At 47.2% G+C, this 16,093-nt stretch overlaps 1 protein-coding gene across 1 annotated transcript in view; it reads left to right on the top strand.

Moving 5' to 3' along the window:
- Positions 1–1,070: 1,070 nt before the first annotated feature.
- The window catches only part of RNF122 (ring finger protein 122), a 34,692-nt gene continuing 19,669 nt past the window's right edge, over positions 1,071–16,093 (top strand). Inside the window, exon 1 of the mRNA XM_083713869.1 lies at positions 1,071–1,453. Coding sequence (XP_083569995.1) covers positions 1,429–1,453 — 25 coding nt within the window. The 5' untranslated portion in view covers positions 1,071–1,428. The remainder of the gene's footprint in view (positions 1,454–16,093) is intronic.

The following is a 16,093-nucleotide window of genomic DNA, read 5'->3' as shown; positions in this document are numbered from 1 at the left end:
CTGAAAGCACTGAGCATCATCTACGTATCCTGTATAATAAAGGATTGTCCTGTATTTCGGTGTAAAATGCTATGTCCTGTATTGATGCACTTTTGTCCTGTATTTCTCTCTCTGAGTGAGAGCCAGTGTGGTGTAGTGGTTAAGAGCGGTAGTCTTGTAATCTGGGGAACCGGGTTCGCGTCTCCGCTCCTCCACATGCAGCTGCTGGGTGACCTTGGGCTAGTCACGCTTCTCTGAAATCTCTCAGCCTCACTCACCTTACAGAGTGTTTGTTGTGGGGGAGGAAAGGAAAGGAGAATGTTAGCCACTTTGAGACTCCTTAGGGTAGTGATAAAGCGGGATATCCAATCCAAACTCTTCTTCTCTTCCTCTGTGTGTGTGTGTGCGCGCTCGCCAGGTTAAGGATATTCTCCAAATGCATGAGTTTGAAAGGGTCTGTGAAATGTGCTTGGGTAGCCAAGCACAGACAGATTTAGAAATTTATGTGTATGTGCATGTGCGACAAATTCCAGAGGGGCCATTCTGTTAGGCTGCAGTAGATTGTAATGGGTTGCTTAAAGTCACTGCAGATGGAGGCGAAAAATTGACCACCAACCGCCCTGCTCCACCCTGCCCTGTATTTTTTCAGAACAAAACTACCCAAAACCACCCAAAACTAAACACCACCCACCCCATAAAGCAGCAGTCAGGAGCTTGTGACCCTCCAAATGAACTCCCTCCCAACTCCCATCAGACAAAGTTAGCATGGCTAGGGCTCAGAGATGATGGGAGTTGTAGTCTAGCAACATCTAGAGAGCCACAACTCCACTGCTGCCCATCCCGTCCCATTTAAACTTCACGCTTGGAATCCTACAGCGGAATAAGTGGATCGATCTGTGTCTCTCTCGAAGCCCGCAGCGCCATAGGCTGCAACCGCGTTCCAAAGCCAACCCATCCGGCGCATCTCCCGGGTCACATCAAAAGAAAGCATGCTAATAAGCCCCGTTGGCTGGCACCGGCGATTGGCTGCTTCTTGGAGGGGGGCGGAGTTTCGGGGGGCGGTGTCTCCGTGCCCGGGGGTCAGGTCCCCAAACCTTGGAGAACGTATCCGCGAGAAACAATCTTTTCCCCGGGAAAGCGCTGCTGACGAGCTTCGCGGAGGGGCCGGCCGTCGCGTGCGCGCTGCTCGTCGGAATCAGCCTCCCTGGCCCCTTTGTGCAGGTTTCTCCCCCCCTCCCCTGCCCTTGGCTTGCAACTGATGCTGCTGATCCAGGAAGAGAAGACTGCCTCCTTGAACTGTTGAGCCCCAATCGAACTGAGCATTGGGGGCGGAGAGAGGGGGCTTCTCTTTGGGGGGGGGTGGCGGCTTTGTTTTATCTATTTATTTATGTATTTATTTTCCCTCTGCACCTCGGGTGTCTTTTACAAGCAGCTGAGCTGGGGACTCTGATGCACCCGTTCCAGTGGTGTAACGGTAAGCTTGTCCGACCCGGGGTGATGGTGATGATGATGATGATGATGATGATGGAGAAACGGGCTGGCCAAAAACCAACCCCTCACCTCCCCGCTCCTTTAATACGAACAAATCACAGGCATTGCAGGAGGCCAAGTTCATTGTCCGGTCTTCGGGTGGAGATACAGATCCTGTTTATTTTATCTTTTTTTAAAAAAAATCTGTCTCTGTAAACAAAAACTCCCCAGATTGTTTTAAAGAGACCAAAAGGAACCTGCCGGGATGGTTCGCAGGGGAGGGAGGAGAAATTGAGGGCATTCTTTCGCTCCGAGGTAAGGCTCCTTTCTTTGTTGTTACTTTGGAAACAGCGTCTTGAGGGCACCGAGTCAGGTCCAGCCCCTCCCCAAAGCATCGCGGACTCGAAAAGCCGAAAGGTCGTCCCTTTTTCCACCATGCATTAAAAATTAAAAAAAAAACCCACACGAGAATGCTGGGAACTATAGCGTGGTAAGAGCTCTGTGAAGGGTAAACTACAGTTCCCATGATTCTTTGTGTGCAGAGGGTTGCGCTTTTAATCTATGGTATGTGCTCAGTTCAGAAGAGCTGCCAATATGGTTGGGTCCTTGCTTAACTCCTTTGTGACGTTTTAGTTGGTCTTCATAGAGGGGTTCCTCTGCTGTTAACTTTTGGGTATTCCCCCCCCCCCCATGGGACAACAGGGCCGTCTGTAATTTACTTTCAGATTCCATTATATGCATTGCTTTGACATACACAATTCTATGTGTGCTTGCTCAGGAGTGAGCCCCATTGAAAATGTGTAGAATCGGAGCCTAAGGCTCTAATTCCTGCCCCACACGGACACAAACCATTGTCTTTTTTTCCAGTTAATAGAATCATCGAATTGTAGAGTCGGAAGGGACCCAAGGACCATCTAGTCCAACCCATTGCATTCCTCTTGGCTACTGGTTGTTGTGTTGTTTTCCTGCAAATATCCGTCCCCAAAGCAGCTTACACCATTTTAAAAAGATAATCTAAAGCAAAACCACAATATGAGGATGACAATTGAAACACTAAAGCACTGAGTCAAGGGCATAATTAAAAGCAGCCATATTCCAAGAATGCCAAGTGTACGTACTGCTAAACAGTTGCTAAGTTATCCCCTCTCAAACAGGCATCTGTTTAAGCTACCAAAGTGTCTGCCCTAAGAAGGACGGGCTGGCATTGTTTTCCTTCTGCTAAAACGGGTTCCCAAAATAAACAGTGCATTTGTTCCCAGACTTTTCTTAGCCCCCCTCCCCTCCACACACATGCCTTATGGAGAGGGCAGAGATTGCCATGAAATTGCCCCAGCTGCAGAGGGAACACTATTTGCACAGTGCCTTAAAACCTCATAACAGTGTTTTAGTTTTGGGGGGTGTGGGGAGCGCTTCATTCAGAAGGCCTAGCAGATGGTGACTGCTTTTGTAGCAGGGCTAATGGTTAATTAAAAGGAGCAGAGCCCTGCTTGGGATGAGCCTGGATTAATTATTTCAAGTAGCTTTTGTTCTCTGACTTTCTTCTTCCTTCCTCCCCCCCCCCCCCCATCTCCCTTTATAGTTCCATGAAATTTAACTAGCATCCAGCCTCTAGGCCATGTGCTTCAAAGACAATGGAAGGGAAGGGGAAGGGGAGGAGGAGGAGAGAGCTGGCTGGTTTATTTTGAGTACACACAGACACTCAGGCATCAAAGTCAGAGGCTCAATTAACCTCTTATGTCTCACTTTGCTGCTGCTTTTCCCACCATTTTTTTTTTAAAAAAAACTGTAATTGAAGCAGATCTGTAAACTGAAAGGCAGACCGAGTCCCCACACTCAGGACCGTCTGTAACGACTGTACTGCTAAATACAGAACAGGAACATGGGAGCCAGTGTGGTGTAGTGGTTAGAGCACTGGAAGGTCAAAGTTCAAATCAGCCTGACCTACTTCACAGGTTTGCTGTGAAGATAAGATGGGGGGGGGGAGGGACTCTGTATGCCACCTTGAGCTTGGAGGAAAAGGTGGTATATAAATGAAGTAAGGAAATAAATAAATAGGAAGCTGTCTTAAGCCCTGTGGACAGCTCAGTCAGTAGCGCATGAGACTCTTAATTTCTTGGTCACAGGTTTGAGCCCCAAGTTGGGCATTAAAGGGGGTTGGTCCCTTCCACTTCTACAGTTCTTCTGTGATTACATGGCCTGTTGAGCTCTGTCTCCACTGGTAGGCAGCCATTCTTCAGGGCTTCAGGTGGGGAGATGTTCTCAGCCCAATATCAGGGACTGAACCTGGGATCTTTGGTCCACAAACAAAGCAGATGCAGTACCACTGGGCTACAGCCCTATCAATTTTAAACCTCTCCCTAGGAGACTGGAGGTGCTCGTGGCTTAAGTAAACCATGGTCAGTTACTTTTGGTTTCGAGAAGACTTGCAGTGTTGATAGCCAAACCGCATCACAGCTGCCTGTGGGCTGTGTCGCAATCATAATTCTTGTCCAATGTTAACCATGAATGTACTTTAATAACATTTAATCTTTGCATATGCTTCTCAATTGCTCAAAGCTTTTTGAAAGCATCAGCTAGTTGTAATCCTCATAGCAAACTTTTAAGACAGGGGTAGAACAACCTCAGGCCCAGGGAACGGATGCAGACCCCCCCCACTGCCCCCCAGACATCTTTTTGTGACCCTCGGGACTCTTGCCAGGCCATGCCCTCCCCCTTCTTTGCACCCTGCTTACGTATTTTTGCTTGGCTGGAATCTGCCCTTGAATTTGTTTGTTTGTTTGTTTGTTTATCTATTCAATTTATATCCCACCCTGGCTCCCAAAGAAGCCCAGGGCAGCATACAAGAAGTGAAAAAGCATCTTAAAAACAATTCCAGGTGCAAACTGGAAAAGATTTCCATTCAAAAGGCTTGTTGGAAGAGGAAGGTCTCCAGTGGGGGCCAACCAGACAAGAGAGAGGGTGCCTGCCTAATAGTCAAGGGGATGGAATTCCAAAGGATAGGGGCCACCACACAAAAGGCTCACTTCCTACTTTGTGTGGAACAGAGCAGAAAATCCTGGAGTTAGCATTCTGATTCCCCATATTGCAGATGGAGAGGGGGGGCAGAGGCTGAGCTCGCATCCAAACATTTAAAATACTGTCATGCCACTGGTCATGGCTTCCCCCAAAGAACCGGTCAACTGGGTAGTCTCTGGTGCTGGTACCAACAACAAGGCCTCACCTGCTGATTGTTGGACCCATAAGTATGGTGTAGCGGACCCATGCTCAAATCTTCTTATTCTCCCAAGCACCTCAGGGGTAGCAAGCATAATTCCTCTCCTCATTTTAGCTTCATATCAGCCTTGTGAGGTAGGTAAACCCGAGAGAATGCGACTAGCCTGACGTCAGACCAGTGAGTTTCATGCCTGCGTGGGGATTTGAACCCAGATCTCCCCAGCCTTAGAACAGCGCTCTGACCACTACACCACATAGCCTAACTACTCGCTCAACGCTACTTGAGCAGAGCTTTGACAACACTGGTGTTTAACCCTATTCCCCCACCCCAGCCATTTCCCTGATCTAAATCACACACACATTCACTGAAAGTGTTATTAGGTCAGCTGTGCCTGCAGTTATCTGGAGCACGTCTGTGTGTATATTTTGCTTTCTTCAAGCAAAACAAACAGCATCTTTGGAGGAACTGTCTGAGTTAAGAAAATCACACAGTGATGAAAGTTTAAAGCAGTGATTGGGGAACCTGTGTTCCTCCAGATTTTGTTGCCGTTATTTTAATTTGTTACACGTCCCTTACTCTAAGGCAGGGGTCGGCAACCCGCGGCTCCGGAGCCGCATGTGGCTCTTTTACACCTTTGCCACGGCTCCGGGGCAGATACTAGCGAGGGGAGGAGGCGCAATGTGCGCCCCGACACTCCCCACTGTGGCGGGCGCTGTACTGGCTGTGACGTCGCATGGGGGCGGTGCGTGCGTTAGTCACGCACCGTCCCGACGTCACCTTCCTGCCCACCCACCCGCTACATTGTAAGGGGCATGTACGCTGGTCACTTCATTGAAAGGGGAGTGAAGAACATACACACAAAAAAAGGTAACTTGTTAATTTAACGTTTATTTCTATGAGGAGGAGTAATTCTGAGGGGTCAAACAAAGAAATAATAAAAAAGTGACAAAAAAGTTATTTTTATAATGACGAGTTTTGCGGCTCCCAGTTTTTTTTCCTTCGGAAACGGGTCCAAGTGGCTCTTTTTGTCTTAAATTTTGCAGACCCCTGATTTAAGGTCTCAGGGTGAGTTACAGAAATTTAAAATACTGTTTAAAGCAGTTTTAAAACAGTGTCACCAAAACAAAAAGAAAAACAACAGTTTGGGCAGTGGTTGGAGTATAATCAGCATTCCCTCCCCCTGTAGTGATTTGGTCTGAACCAAATCAAAGCTTCCCCTGGCCACTTTAAAGTTGTTTTAGTTTTGTTTTAAAAAGCAGATTTTATTAAGGATCACCCACGTCACTTCTCATTTGGTTCTTGGGAACGGGGCAGTGCATCTTATAAGCATGTGCTATTAATAATTAAGAATTCTAGTCTATAAACCCTGAACTCTAGGGAGCAAATGGACTTTTAAGGGATGTACTCAGCCTAGTTGTAAATCATGCGTCTTGAACGCAAAAGGCCCCAGGTTTTCTCCCACGCCTCTCCATTTCAGAACGGGTATGTAGGAAGTGGTGGAAAGGCCTTCTCTTTGCCTGAGACCCTGGACGTCTGCAGCCTGTCAGAGGATATCAGTGCCTTCCCCAATCCAGTGCCTTCCAGATGTTTTTGGGCCACAGCTCCCATCGCCCGTGAGCATTGGCCAAGTTGGCTGGAGCTGTTAGGGATTGTAGCCCACAACACCTGGAGTGCAGAGGTGATGCTGATAAACTTTCAAGATGGTTCTGGGACCATCCTCTAAGCCAGGGGTGGAGAACTGGTGACCCTCCAGATGTTGCTGGACCCATCAGCATGGCTAATTGCCAGACATGATGGAAGCTGCAGTCCAGAAACATCTGGAGGGCCAGAGGCCGGTTGTCTTCTAAGGCAATGGGAGGGAATTCTAGGCCTGGGAACCAAATGTGGCCCTCTCTGTCTGGCCCTTGGGACTCTCCCCGGGCTACACAACCTCTACCAGCCATAGCCCCCTCCCCCAGCCCTGCTTCATGCTTTCCTTGAGTGTTTTTGCCTGGCTGGAATGTGCCTTTGAACTCAGATGACGCTTTTCCTTGTCTGGCTGGAGCATAGCGAGAGGTGTCTGTCTGTACAAAGATATCGGTACCTTTTTCATCAATTGCTCCATTCACTTTCGCCTCTGGCCCCCAGGCAGGTTCAGCCCCCTCTCTAAGCAGATGCAATCTACACAGCTAAAGAGTGCTCCTCTCTCTTCCTGCTGTTGCTTTTGTGTTCCTTTGCATGCAAGCTTTTCTCAGCCACAATTTTTTCAAAGGCAAACAAAATCTTGGGTTGGATTCAGTGCTGAGCTTTGACAGTGGCAAAGGTGCATGGGTTGGGGCCACCCAAAGCTTAATTTGCACCAAATTCCTGTGCGCGCATCTACTCTTAAGTAAGTCCATGGGGCTTAATCCCAAGCAAGGTTGTTTGATGTGCTTTAAATTGTCTTTGTTTTGTTTTGTTAGTTTAATGTGTTAGTGTTATGTAGTGTTTGTGTACTGTATTGTATTGTATTGTTCTTTTTTTGTAGTGTTTAAATTGTTGGAAAAGTAATAAATATTTTAAAAAAAATCCCAAGCAAGGTTGGCAGAGCATTTTAACCTCAGGATGCAGACATTTAAAATCCCCAGTGATTTATTCAGACTGCAATCTGCAACTCCAGATTATTTACCGTATTTTTTGCTCTATAAGGCTCACTTTTTCCCTCCTAAAAAGTAAGGGGAAATGTGTGTGTGTCTTATGGAGCGAATGCAGGCTGCACAGCTATCCCGGAAGCCAGAACAGCAAGAGGGATTGCTGCTTTCACTGCACAGCGATCCCTCTTGCTGTTCTGGCTTCTGAGATTCAGAATTTTTTCCCCCCCTGTTTTCTTCCTCCAAAAACTAGGTGCGTCTTGTGGACTGGTGCATCTTATAGGGTGAAAAAATACAGTATCTATTTCATTCATTACATTTATATCTCACCTTTTCCTTCAAGGAGCTCAAGTACATGGTTCTCTTCACCATTTTTTTAAATCCTCACAACAACCCTGTGAGGTAGGTTAGGCTGAGAGATGGTAACTGGCCCAAAATCACCCAGTGTGCTTTATGGATGAGTGGGAATTTGAACCCTGGTCTTCCAGCTCCTAGTCCAGTACTCTAACCATTATACCACACTGACTCTCTCAAGATTAAATCATGAACTAGGAACTGCAGGGGAAGGGATAGCTCATTCGTAGGGCAGGTGCTTTGCATCCAGGTTTGATCCTCAGCACCTCCATTTTGGGGGATGGGGAAAGCAACCCAGCAATTAATGTGGAAGGTCTCTGCCTGAAACCCCAGAGAGCTGCTGCCAGTCAGAGTAGGAACATAGGAGGCTGCCTTATACTGAGTCACACGATTGATCCATCTACCTCGGTATTGTCTACACAGACTGACAGCAGCTTTTTAGGGTTTCAAACAGGATTTTCTCCCAGCTCTACCTGGAGACGCCAGGGATCGAACCTCATTTGTCAGTTTGTCTGTAGAGAACAGGCACCATCTTCTCCCTGTCAGGAAACCCAGTTGCAGCTGCTGCTCACCCCCACACAAAGGCCTTTACATAAACCCCTAGTTTCGTTCCAGTTTCTCGCTTTCTGTGTTGTGTGGGGTTTAGCCTCTCTAGCTGCATCAGTGAGCTGACTCTCCAGGTGAACCGTTCTCTTCCGTGAAGCAGGTGACCTACGGGAAGAGGGAGAATGCTGCAAATAGCTCATGGACTCCATCAGAGTTTCTCACAAAGCAGATCCTCTCCCTCTTCTTCACGCACCTGCTGTTAATCGTAGACTTTGGAGTAAATGGCCATATTTGGGAGATTGGGGCTTTTTTGATGGTAATGTTTATTTGCTTCACTTCAAAATGTGGTAAGCCAGCCTTGTTGAAGAATCATAGAATCGTAGGATTGTAGAGTTGGAAGGGACCCATGAGTAATCTAGTCTAACCCTCCACAATGCAGGAATCCTGCCCTGAGTGGGATTGACCCACCAACCTTCTGGTGAGCAGCCAGACCCACTGTGCCCCTGATTTGAGAGCTGGGAACATCACCTGTCTGAAACTCTAGGGAGCTGCTGCCAGTCAATGTAGATTGTACTTCTGATATTGTTTATACTGAAAGTATGTTGGATTGTGGGTGACCCCTTTGAAGGTGACTACAACTAATCCAGAATGCGGCAGCTAGACTGGTGACTGGGAGCGGCCGCCAAGACCACATAACACTGGTCTTGAAAGACCTACATTGGCTCCCAGTACATTTCCGAGTACAATTCAAAGTGTTGGTGCTGACCTTTTAAAGCCCTAAGCGGCCTCGGTCCAGTATATCTGAAGGAGCGTCTCCACCTCCATTGTTCTACCCGGACACTGAGGTCCAGCGCTGAGGGCCTTCTGGCGGTTCCCTGCCTGCGACAACGCAAGTTACAGGGAACCAGGCAGAGGGCCTTCTTGGTAGTGGCACCTGCCCTGTGGAACATCCTCCCACCAGATGTCAAAGAGAACAACAACTACCAGACTTTTAGAAGACATCTGAAGGCAGCCCTGTTTAGGGAAGCTTTTAATGTTTGATGTATTACGGTATTTTAATATTTTGTTGGAAGCGGCCCAGAGTGGGCTGGGGAAGCCCAGCCAGATTAGCAGGGTATAAACAATATATTATTATTATTATTATTATTATTATTATTATTATTATTATTACAGCAGTCTGTCCCCCCCCCCCCGCCCCCATCTGATGCACAGAGCACCTTCCTAGCACTAAATTGAAACAAATAGCATTATTTTTGTGCTGGGAGTGGTTTCACCCTTAAAAAAAGCAAAGTTAGGGAACATCTAGCCCATGGGCCAATCTTGGGTTCCTGCCAGGAGTTCCAATTTGAAGCTGCTCACCTGAAATCACGCCCACCTGTCTGACATCACCCAGATGGGCAGCTGATGGGATGGAACAGGGTGGTGGATCCTGCAGAAAGCTTGACTGGACCGCTTGCCCATCAGCTGATTGCGGGCATGGGGGCATGCAACCCTGCCCTATTCAGCTGTGCATGCAGCTGATCCCTGCACAAAGCAGGATCAACCCCCTTGCACATTACTCGATGCGTTGGGAAGTCAGTCTTGCCCTATTTGGGTGCAAGAGATTCCCAAGCACCTGACCTCCAGGGTTTTGCCAGGCTTCCCTCTCCTGTGGCTGGCAGGTGTGTTGCCCCCCCCCCCCCACTTGTCAAAGTTGGCCTGCAGGGCTGGGGCCTGATAAGCAGTAAAAACATAATAGGGGGGAAAAACCAATTTAAAATACAGGTTAAAATGCAGCCTCATCAAAACCATAAGGGGAGGGAAACATAAGGGTCAGACTGAGTCCAAACCAAAAGCCAGGCGGAACAGCTCTGTCTTGCAGGCCCTGCGGAAATATGTCAAGTCCCCGCAGGGCACTAGTCTCTTGTGACAGAGCGTTCCACCAAGTCGGGGCCAGTACTGAAAAGGCCCTGGCCCTAGTTGAGACCAATCTAACCACCTTGCGACCTGGGACTTCCAAAGTGTTGTCATTTATAGACCTTAAGGTCCTCCATGGAACATACCAGGAGAGGCAGTCCCATAGGTACGTGGGTCCTAGGCTGTATAGGGCTTTAAAGGTCAAAACCAGCACCTTAAACCTGACCCTATACTCCACCGGGAGCCAGTGCAGTTGGTAAAGCACTGGATGAATGTGATCCCGCAGCAAGGACCCCGTAAGGAGCCTCGCCGTGGCATTCTGCACCCGCTGGAGTTTCTGGGTCAAGGGCAGCCCCGCATAGAGTGAGTTACAATAATCAAGCCTGGAGGTGACTGTCGCATGGATCACTGTGGCCAGATCAGGGCGAGAAAGGTAAGGGACCAATGTAGAAAAGAATAGTGCTCTGCTAGAGACCTGAAGCAACCAAGCCCCTGAGGCTTTCTGGGCTCCATGAAGGCAGGAGAAAATGGAGCAGGAGATGAGATCTGACAAGTCTTTCATGAGCACAGGAGCTACGTCAAGAAAGCTTGATGCATTTCAGGCTCTTAAGGATACAACTCCTGCGCCAAGTGGCAATACTTTTGTAGCTGAAGTGGCACCAGTCATGCACAAGAGGGAGATAGCAGCAGACTTCTGGGGAACCCTATAAACAACGCTTGGGACCCCCTCTCTAAAACAACCTACTTGGTAGCCACGGAATGCTAAATGCATGTTGGACGGATGAGAATGACAGAAAAATTGGGTGGGTGGAATGGAGTATTTAGGGAAAGGGAGTAGCTAGCTGGAACCCTGAACAGGACAACTCCATGCTGCAACATCTTGTTGCAGGTCCCTTGCATAGCTTCCACCAGAAACTGGGAAACAATTCAGCTTGTCTGCACAGGCAGTTTGTGAATTATTAGAATTAGAATTAGGTTCTTAGAATTATGAACAAGTTACTAGAATGGGTTTGCTTCAACAGCTTCAATATAGACACCTTTTATCTTCTTTTAATCTTTCAGAGCAGCACTGAGTATGATAGTAACGCTTAGTGCCAAGTTTTCTTTGTCTACAGGAACTAATGATTAAAAATAATAATAATAAACTACAGTCATCCAGATTTTTGATCCACTGCCACCTGGCTTACTTCACGTTTTGAAAGTTCTCCAGCAGGCAAATGAATTGCAATTCCTGACAGCACCCAGAGAATAGGTCCAGGACTCCTGGATGAAAAAATAGCCATGTGCCTTTGCCTCGAGCAGAGCTGTAGAATCAGATGGCACTTGTGTGGCAAGAGTCCTATTGGCCTGACCTTGTCCTCCGGCAGCAGAGTGTATCTGCCACTTGCCTGCTTAAGCCTCAAAGCTTTATAACTTTCTGCTAAATAAGCAAACTCAGCCTGGGAGCTGAAAATGGCTGTTGTAAGGGGAAATCAGGGGAAGCTTTTGTTAGTGGGATGGCTTGGGTGAAAAGACACAGGGTTGCAGAGATAATTTGTATTAGCATGCTGTTAAAAAAAATTAGATTGCTAAGTCCTGCAAACCAAAAGTCTCTTAAAGGCAGAGCTACAGGGGCTGGTTCAAACAATGACAGCTGTGCAGGGGTTGGTGGCGGTTAATGGATTGAAACTGAATCCTGACAAGACAGAAGTACTGTTTCTGGGAGACAGGGGTGGGCAGATGTGGGGGGCTCTCTAGTCCTGAGTGGGGTAAATGTGCCCCTAAAGCAGGGGTAGGCAGCCTAAGGCCCGTGGGCCGGATACGGCCCAATCGCCTTCTCAATCTGGCCTGCAGACAGTCTGGGAATCAGCATGTTTTTTACATGAGTAGAATGTTTCCTTTTATTTAAAATGCATCTCTGGGTTATTCGTGGGGCATAGGAATTTGTTCATTCGCGCCCCCCCCCCCAAAAAAAATCTGGCTTACCACATGGTCTGAGGGACGGTGGACCAGTCCACAGCTGAAAAAGTTTGCTGACCCCTGCCCTAAAGGATCAGATATGCATCCTGGGGGACATTTTGGACTCACAGCTGTCCAGGGAAGTGCAGGCCAAGTCCGTGTCCAAGATGGCTGTCTACCAGTTCCATCTGGTACTCAGGGTGAGACCCTGCCTGCCCGCACCCTGTATCGCAAGAGTAGTACATAACTCTGGTTATCTCCTGCTTGGACTGCTACAATGCACTCTTATGTGGGGATACCTTTGAAGGTGACTTAGAAACTACAACTAATCCAGAATGCAGCAGCTAGGCTGATGACTGGGAACAGCCACCATATAACATATAACAGTGGTCCTAAGATTGGCTCCTAGTACGTTTCCGAGCACATTTCAAAGTGCTGACCTTTAAAGCCCTAAACAGCCTCAGCCCAGTAGACCTGAAGGAGCGTCTCCACCCCCATCGCTCAGCCCGGACACTGAGGTCCAGCTCCAAGGACCTTCTGGCGGTTCCCTCACCACGAGAAGCCAAGTTACAGGGAACCAGGTGGAGGAGCTTCTCAGGAGTCACACCCAGCCTGTAGAATGCCCTCCTGGCAGATGTCAACTATATAAATTTTCATAGACATCTGAAGGCAGTCCTGTTTCAGGAAGCTTTTAATCTTTGATGGTGTTGTGTGTGTGTGTGTGTGTGTGTGTTTGTTTTGTTGCTTTGTTTTATTTGTATTGTTGGAAGCTGCCTGGAGTGACAGGGGCAACCCAGTCAGATGGCCAGGGTATAAGAAATTTTATTATTATTATTATTATTACTACCATGTTGTTGGGACTCCAACTTCCGCCAGCCTGAGGAAGGATTGCCCAATGGTCAGGGCTGATGGGAGTTGCAGTCCAGCAACCTATTGAGGGGCTGGGGCACAGCTTAGCCATCTCTCTCGAAGCACGATAAAGCCGCAGTGCCTTAAATAACAGTATATAACTCAAAAGGGACCTGCAACAAAATGTTGCAGTATGGAATGCTTTGTTTAGCAGTCCAGCCAGTCAGTAAACCATGCCCTCACACATATACATGTTTCCCATCCAGAGATTCAATGGGCCTTTTCTGCAGTGGCTCCTCATTCCATGCAGGGCTGGAAGAGGTCCTTGTCTGAAACCATGGAGAGCCCATCAGCTTAGAATCAACAATATTGAGCTAGACTAGTCGTTTAATTTTTCTTAAGGCATCTTCAGAATTTTGGGGGAGTTGGCCATGTGGATTTCTTGCGCACAGCAATCATGGTACGTTGGTCTTCCTTTATGTCACTGCAACAGCCCACTTTGTTTTTCTGCCTCTGATTTTCCCTGCCGATTTTCATTTATTCCCCCCCCCAAAAAAAACAATATCTAGGTCGCTGCACTACGTAATGCTGCTGAATTTTCTTGTTGCCTCAAAATGGGCGGCTTCTAGCTGTTCGCTTTTTCCATATTAGCAGAGAAGGGTTCACTGTGGAGAAACAATTGAGCAAAGAACCCCAGCTTTGTAAACTGGTCCTTGCTGTTGCTTCTGTGTGGATGTCTCGAGTTCTAAGTATATTTTTTTCATTGAGTGACGATGCTTGTTAGAATGAGAGCCAGTCTGGCGTAGTGGTTAGAGGGCCGGCCTAGGATCTGGATGGCTAGGGTTCAAATCTCACTCAGCCATGAGACTCACTGGGTGGCTATGGGCCTGTCACAGTCTCTCAGCCTAGCCTACCTCACAGGGTTGTTGTGAGATGAGGATAAAATGGGGAGGAAGAGAGCCATGTAATCCACATTGGGGGAAAGGTGGGATAGAAATGTGATGATGATGATGATGATGATGATGATGATGATGATTTATACCCCACCCATCTGGCTGGGTTTCCCCAGCCACTCTGGGCAGCTTCCAACACAATATAAAATACAGTAATGCCTCAAACATTAAAAGCTTCCCTGTTTAAACAGGGCTGCCTTCAGATGTCGTCTAAAAGTCTGGTAGTTGTTGTTCTCTTTGACATCTGGTGGGAGGGCGTTCCACAGGGCGGGTGCCACTACCGAGAAGGCCCTCTGCCTGGTTCCCTGTAACTTGGCTTCTCACAGTGAGGGAACTGCCAGAAGGCCCTTGGCACTAAATCTCAGTGTCTGGGCAGAACGATGGGGGTGGAGACGCTCCTTCAGATATACTGAACCAAGGCCATTTAGGGCTTTCAAGGTCAGCACCAAAAGCCCAAAACACCAGCTCCTGCCCTCTCAGTCAATTCAGGATCAATAGTCAGTATTCAGCTAACCTGCCCCATCTGTGCAAGGATTTCTACTTGCACAGCAGAACCTTTCCACCACTAGGGGTTCGGGGAACCCTTAGAACAGATTTGTGGGGTTTGGGAAAGGAGAGAGGGAGGAAGTTTCTTTGCACAAGCAGAAATCTTTGTGCGTGCTGAACGCTCTCTTAGCACTACAATAGCTTCTACCCAATAGCTTAAATTTTGCAGTCTTCAGCTACAGGAAACATCTGGCAATTGCGTATCTCCATATTGGCTATAAACATCCACTGTGGGCCCACATACGCCATCAAGAGTTTAGTGACTTTCTTTATATGATTATGTACATGCTTCCAAAGGGATAGATGGAGGGGATTGTAACTCTAAAGACTGGATCGCAAATACAGATACTTGACTTCAGTTATTGGGTGGTGGTTCCCAGCTGAAAATGTGAACATCATCTGTTACAAACTATGGTGCTTCAGGTAATGTGTGATGATATGAAAGTCCTGCTTGTGGCATGGGATAGACTGTAGATGTCAACCCTCTTCAAGAGTCTGAAACCCTCATGTGTGTTAAATTTCACTAGGTGAGAGTAGGAATGGGCAAATATGTTCATTTCATTTCATCTCAGTTTTGTATTTTTTCCAGTCTTAAGTTCAGTTTCCAAATTTCCATACAGATGGTAGGTTGGTGTTGTTGTTTTTTTAATGTTCTGAAAATTCACCAGTATTTCAAATTTTGGTATGCAATTTTCCTAATGGACGCATGTTTACAAAGCATTTTTTGCTAATATAATGCACTTTGGCTTGTTATTTTAGTTAATATACACATTTTATGCACACTTTACTCTAGCACAGCATGTGCGTTTTTGTACCTGTTACTTGGTTGGAGAATCGCATTGCAAAATTTGGAAAAGTGCAAATTTCGAAGAGCTGCTGTGTTTCGGTTCACGTAAAGTCTTGGAAAGTGTGAATTGGGGAGGTTTGCCTCTAAATGTTATTTTTATTTAATTCTTTTAAAGCATTTTAAATGTAGTGAATTATTGGTTTTTAATTCAACAAAAGCATTCTACTAGGACGGGGTAGTCAAAAAAAGTTAAAGGACCCCTGGACGGTTAAGTCCAGTCGAATTCGACTATGGGGTGTAGCATTCATTTCCTCTTTCAGATATGAAATCTGTTTGGGAGTCAACAAACAGATTTTATATATTATATAGTTTTTATTCTATCAAGGTTTACTTTCCCCCCCCTATGTTATTAGGAATTTCTTACTTTTATCCGTAAGCTTCCCCATTAGAGAAAAAGATGGGGTATAAATAAATTGATGATGATATAGTGCCCTCGAGATGTTGTTGGACTACAATTCCCATCATCCCTGACCAGCTGCCATACCGCCTCGGGCTGATGGGAGTTGTAGGCCAACACCATTGGGAGGGGGCACCACATTGGCTATTGCACTAGAGAATGGGCTTTCTGGCCCCATGTCCCTGTCACTCTCCCTGCCAGCCTGGCTAGCAGGTGATGGCAACAACTTCTAGCTGAGACCCTCCAGAGCCCCGGCCAATCCAAATTAATAATGCAGCACTAGATCGTCCAACGGGGACAACAGCAAGGCAAAGATGCAGTGGGGCAAATTGGACACAGAGAAGTTAAATAGGTAGCAGTGACAGTGGTGCTTGGGAAGAGGAGCCCATTCAGGGTGTGCATCCTGCAAAGGGTGCCTTGTGCCAGGGTCTGGAGCTGAACCACTGCTCCCTGTGTGAATAAGGACTCCCCCCCCCCTCTGGGTTTGGCACTACA

Source organism: Podarcis gaigeae, assembly GCF_964106915.1.
Source record: "Podarcis gaigeae genome assembly, chromosome: 15".
NCBI classification, from domain to species: Eukaryota; Metazoa; Chordata; class Lepidosauria; order Squamata; family Lacertidae; genus Podarcis; species Podarcis gaigeae.
This window is presented reverse-complemented; position numbering and strand designations above follow the sequence as displayed.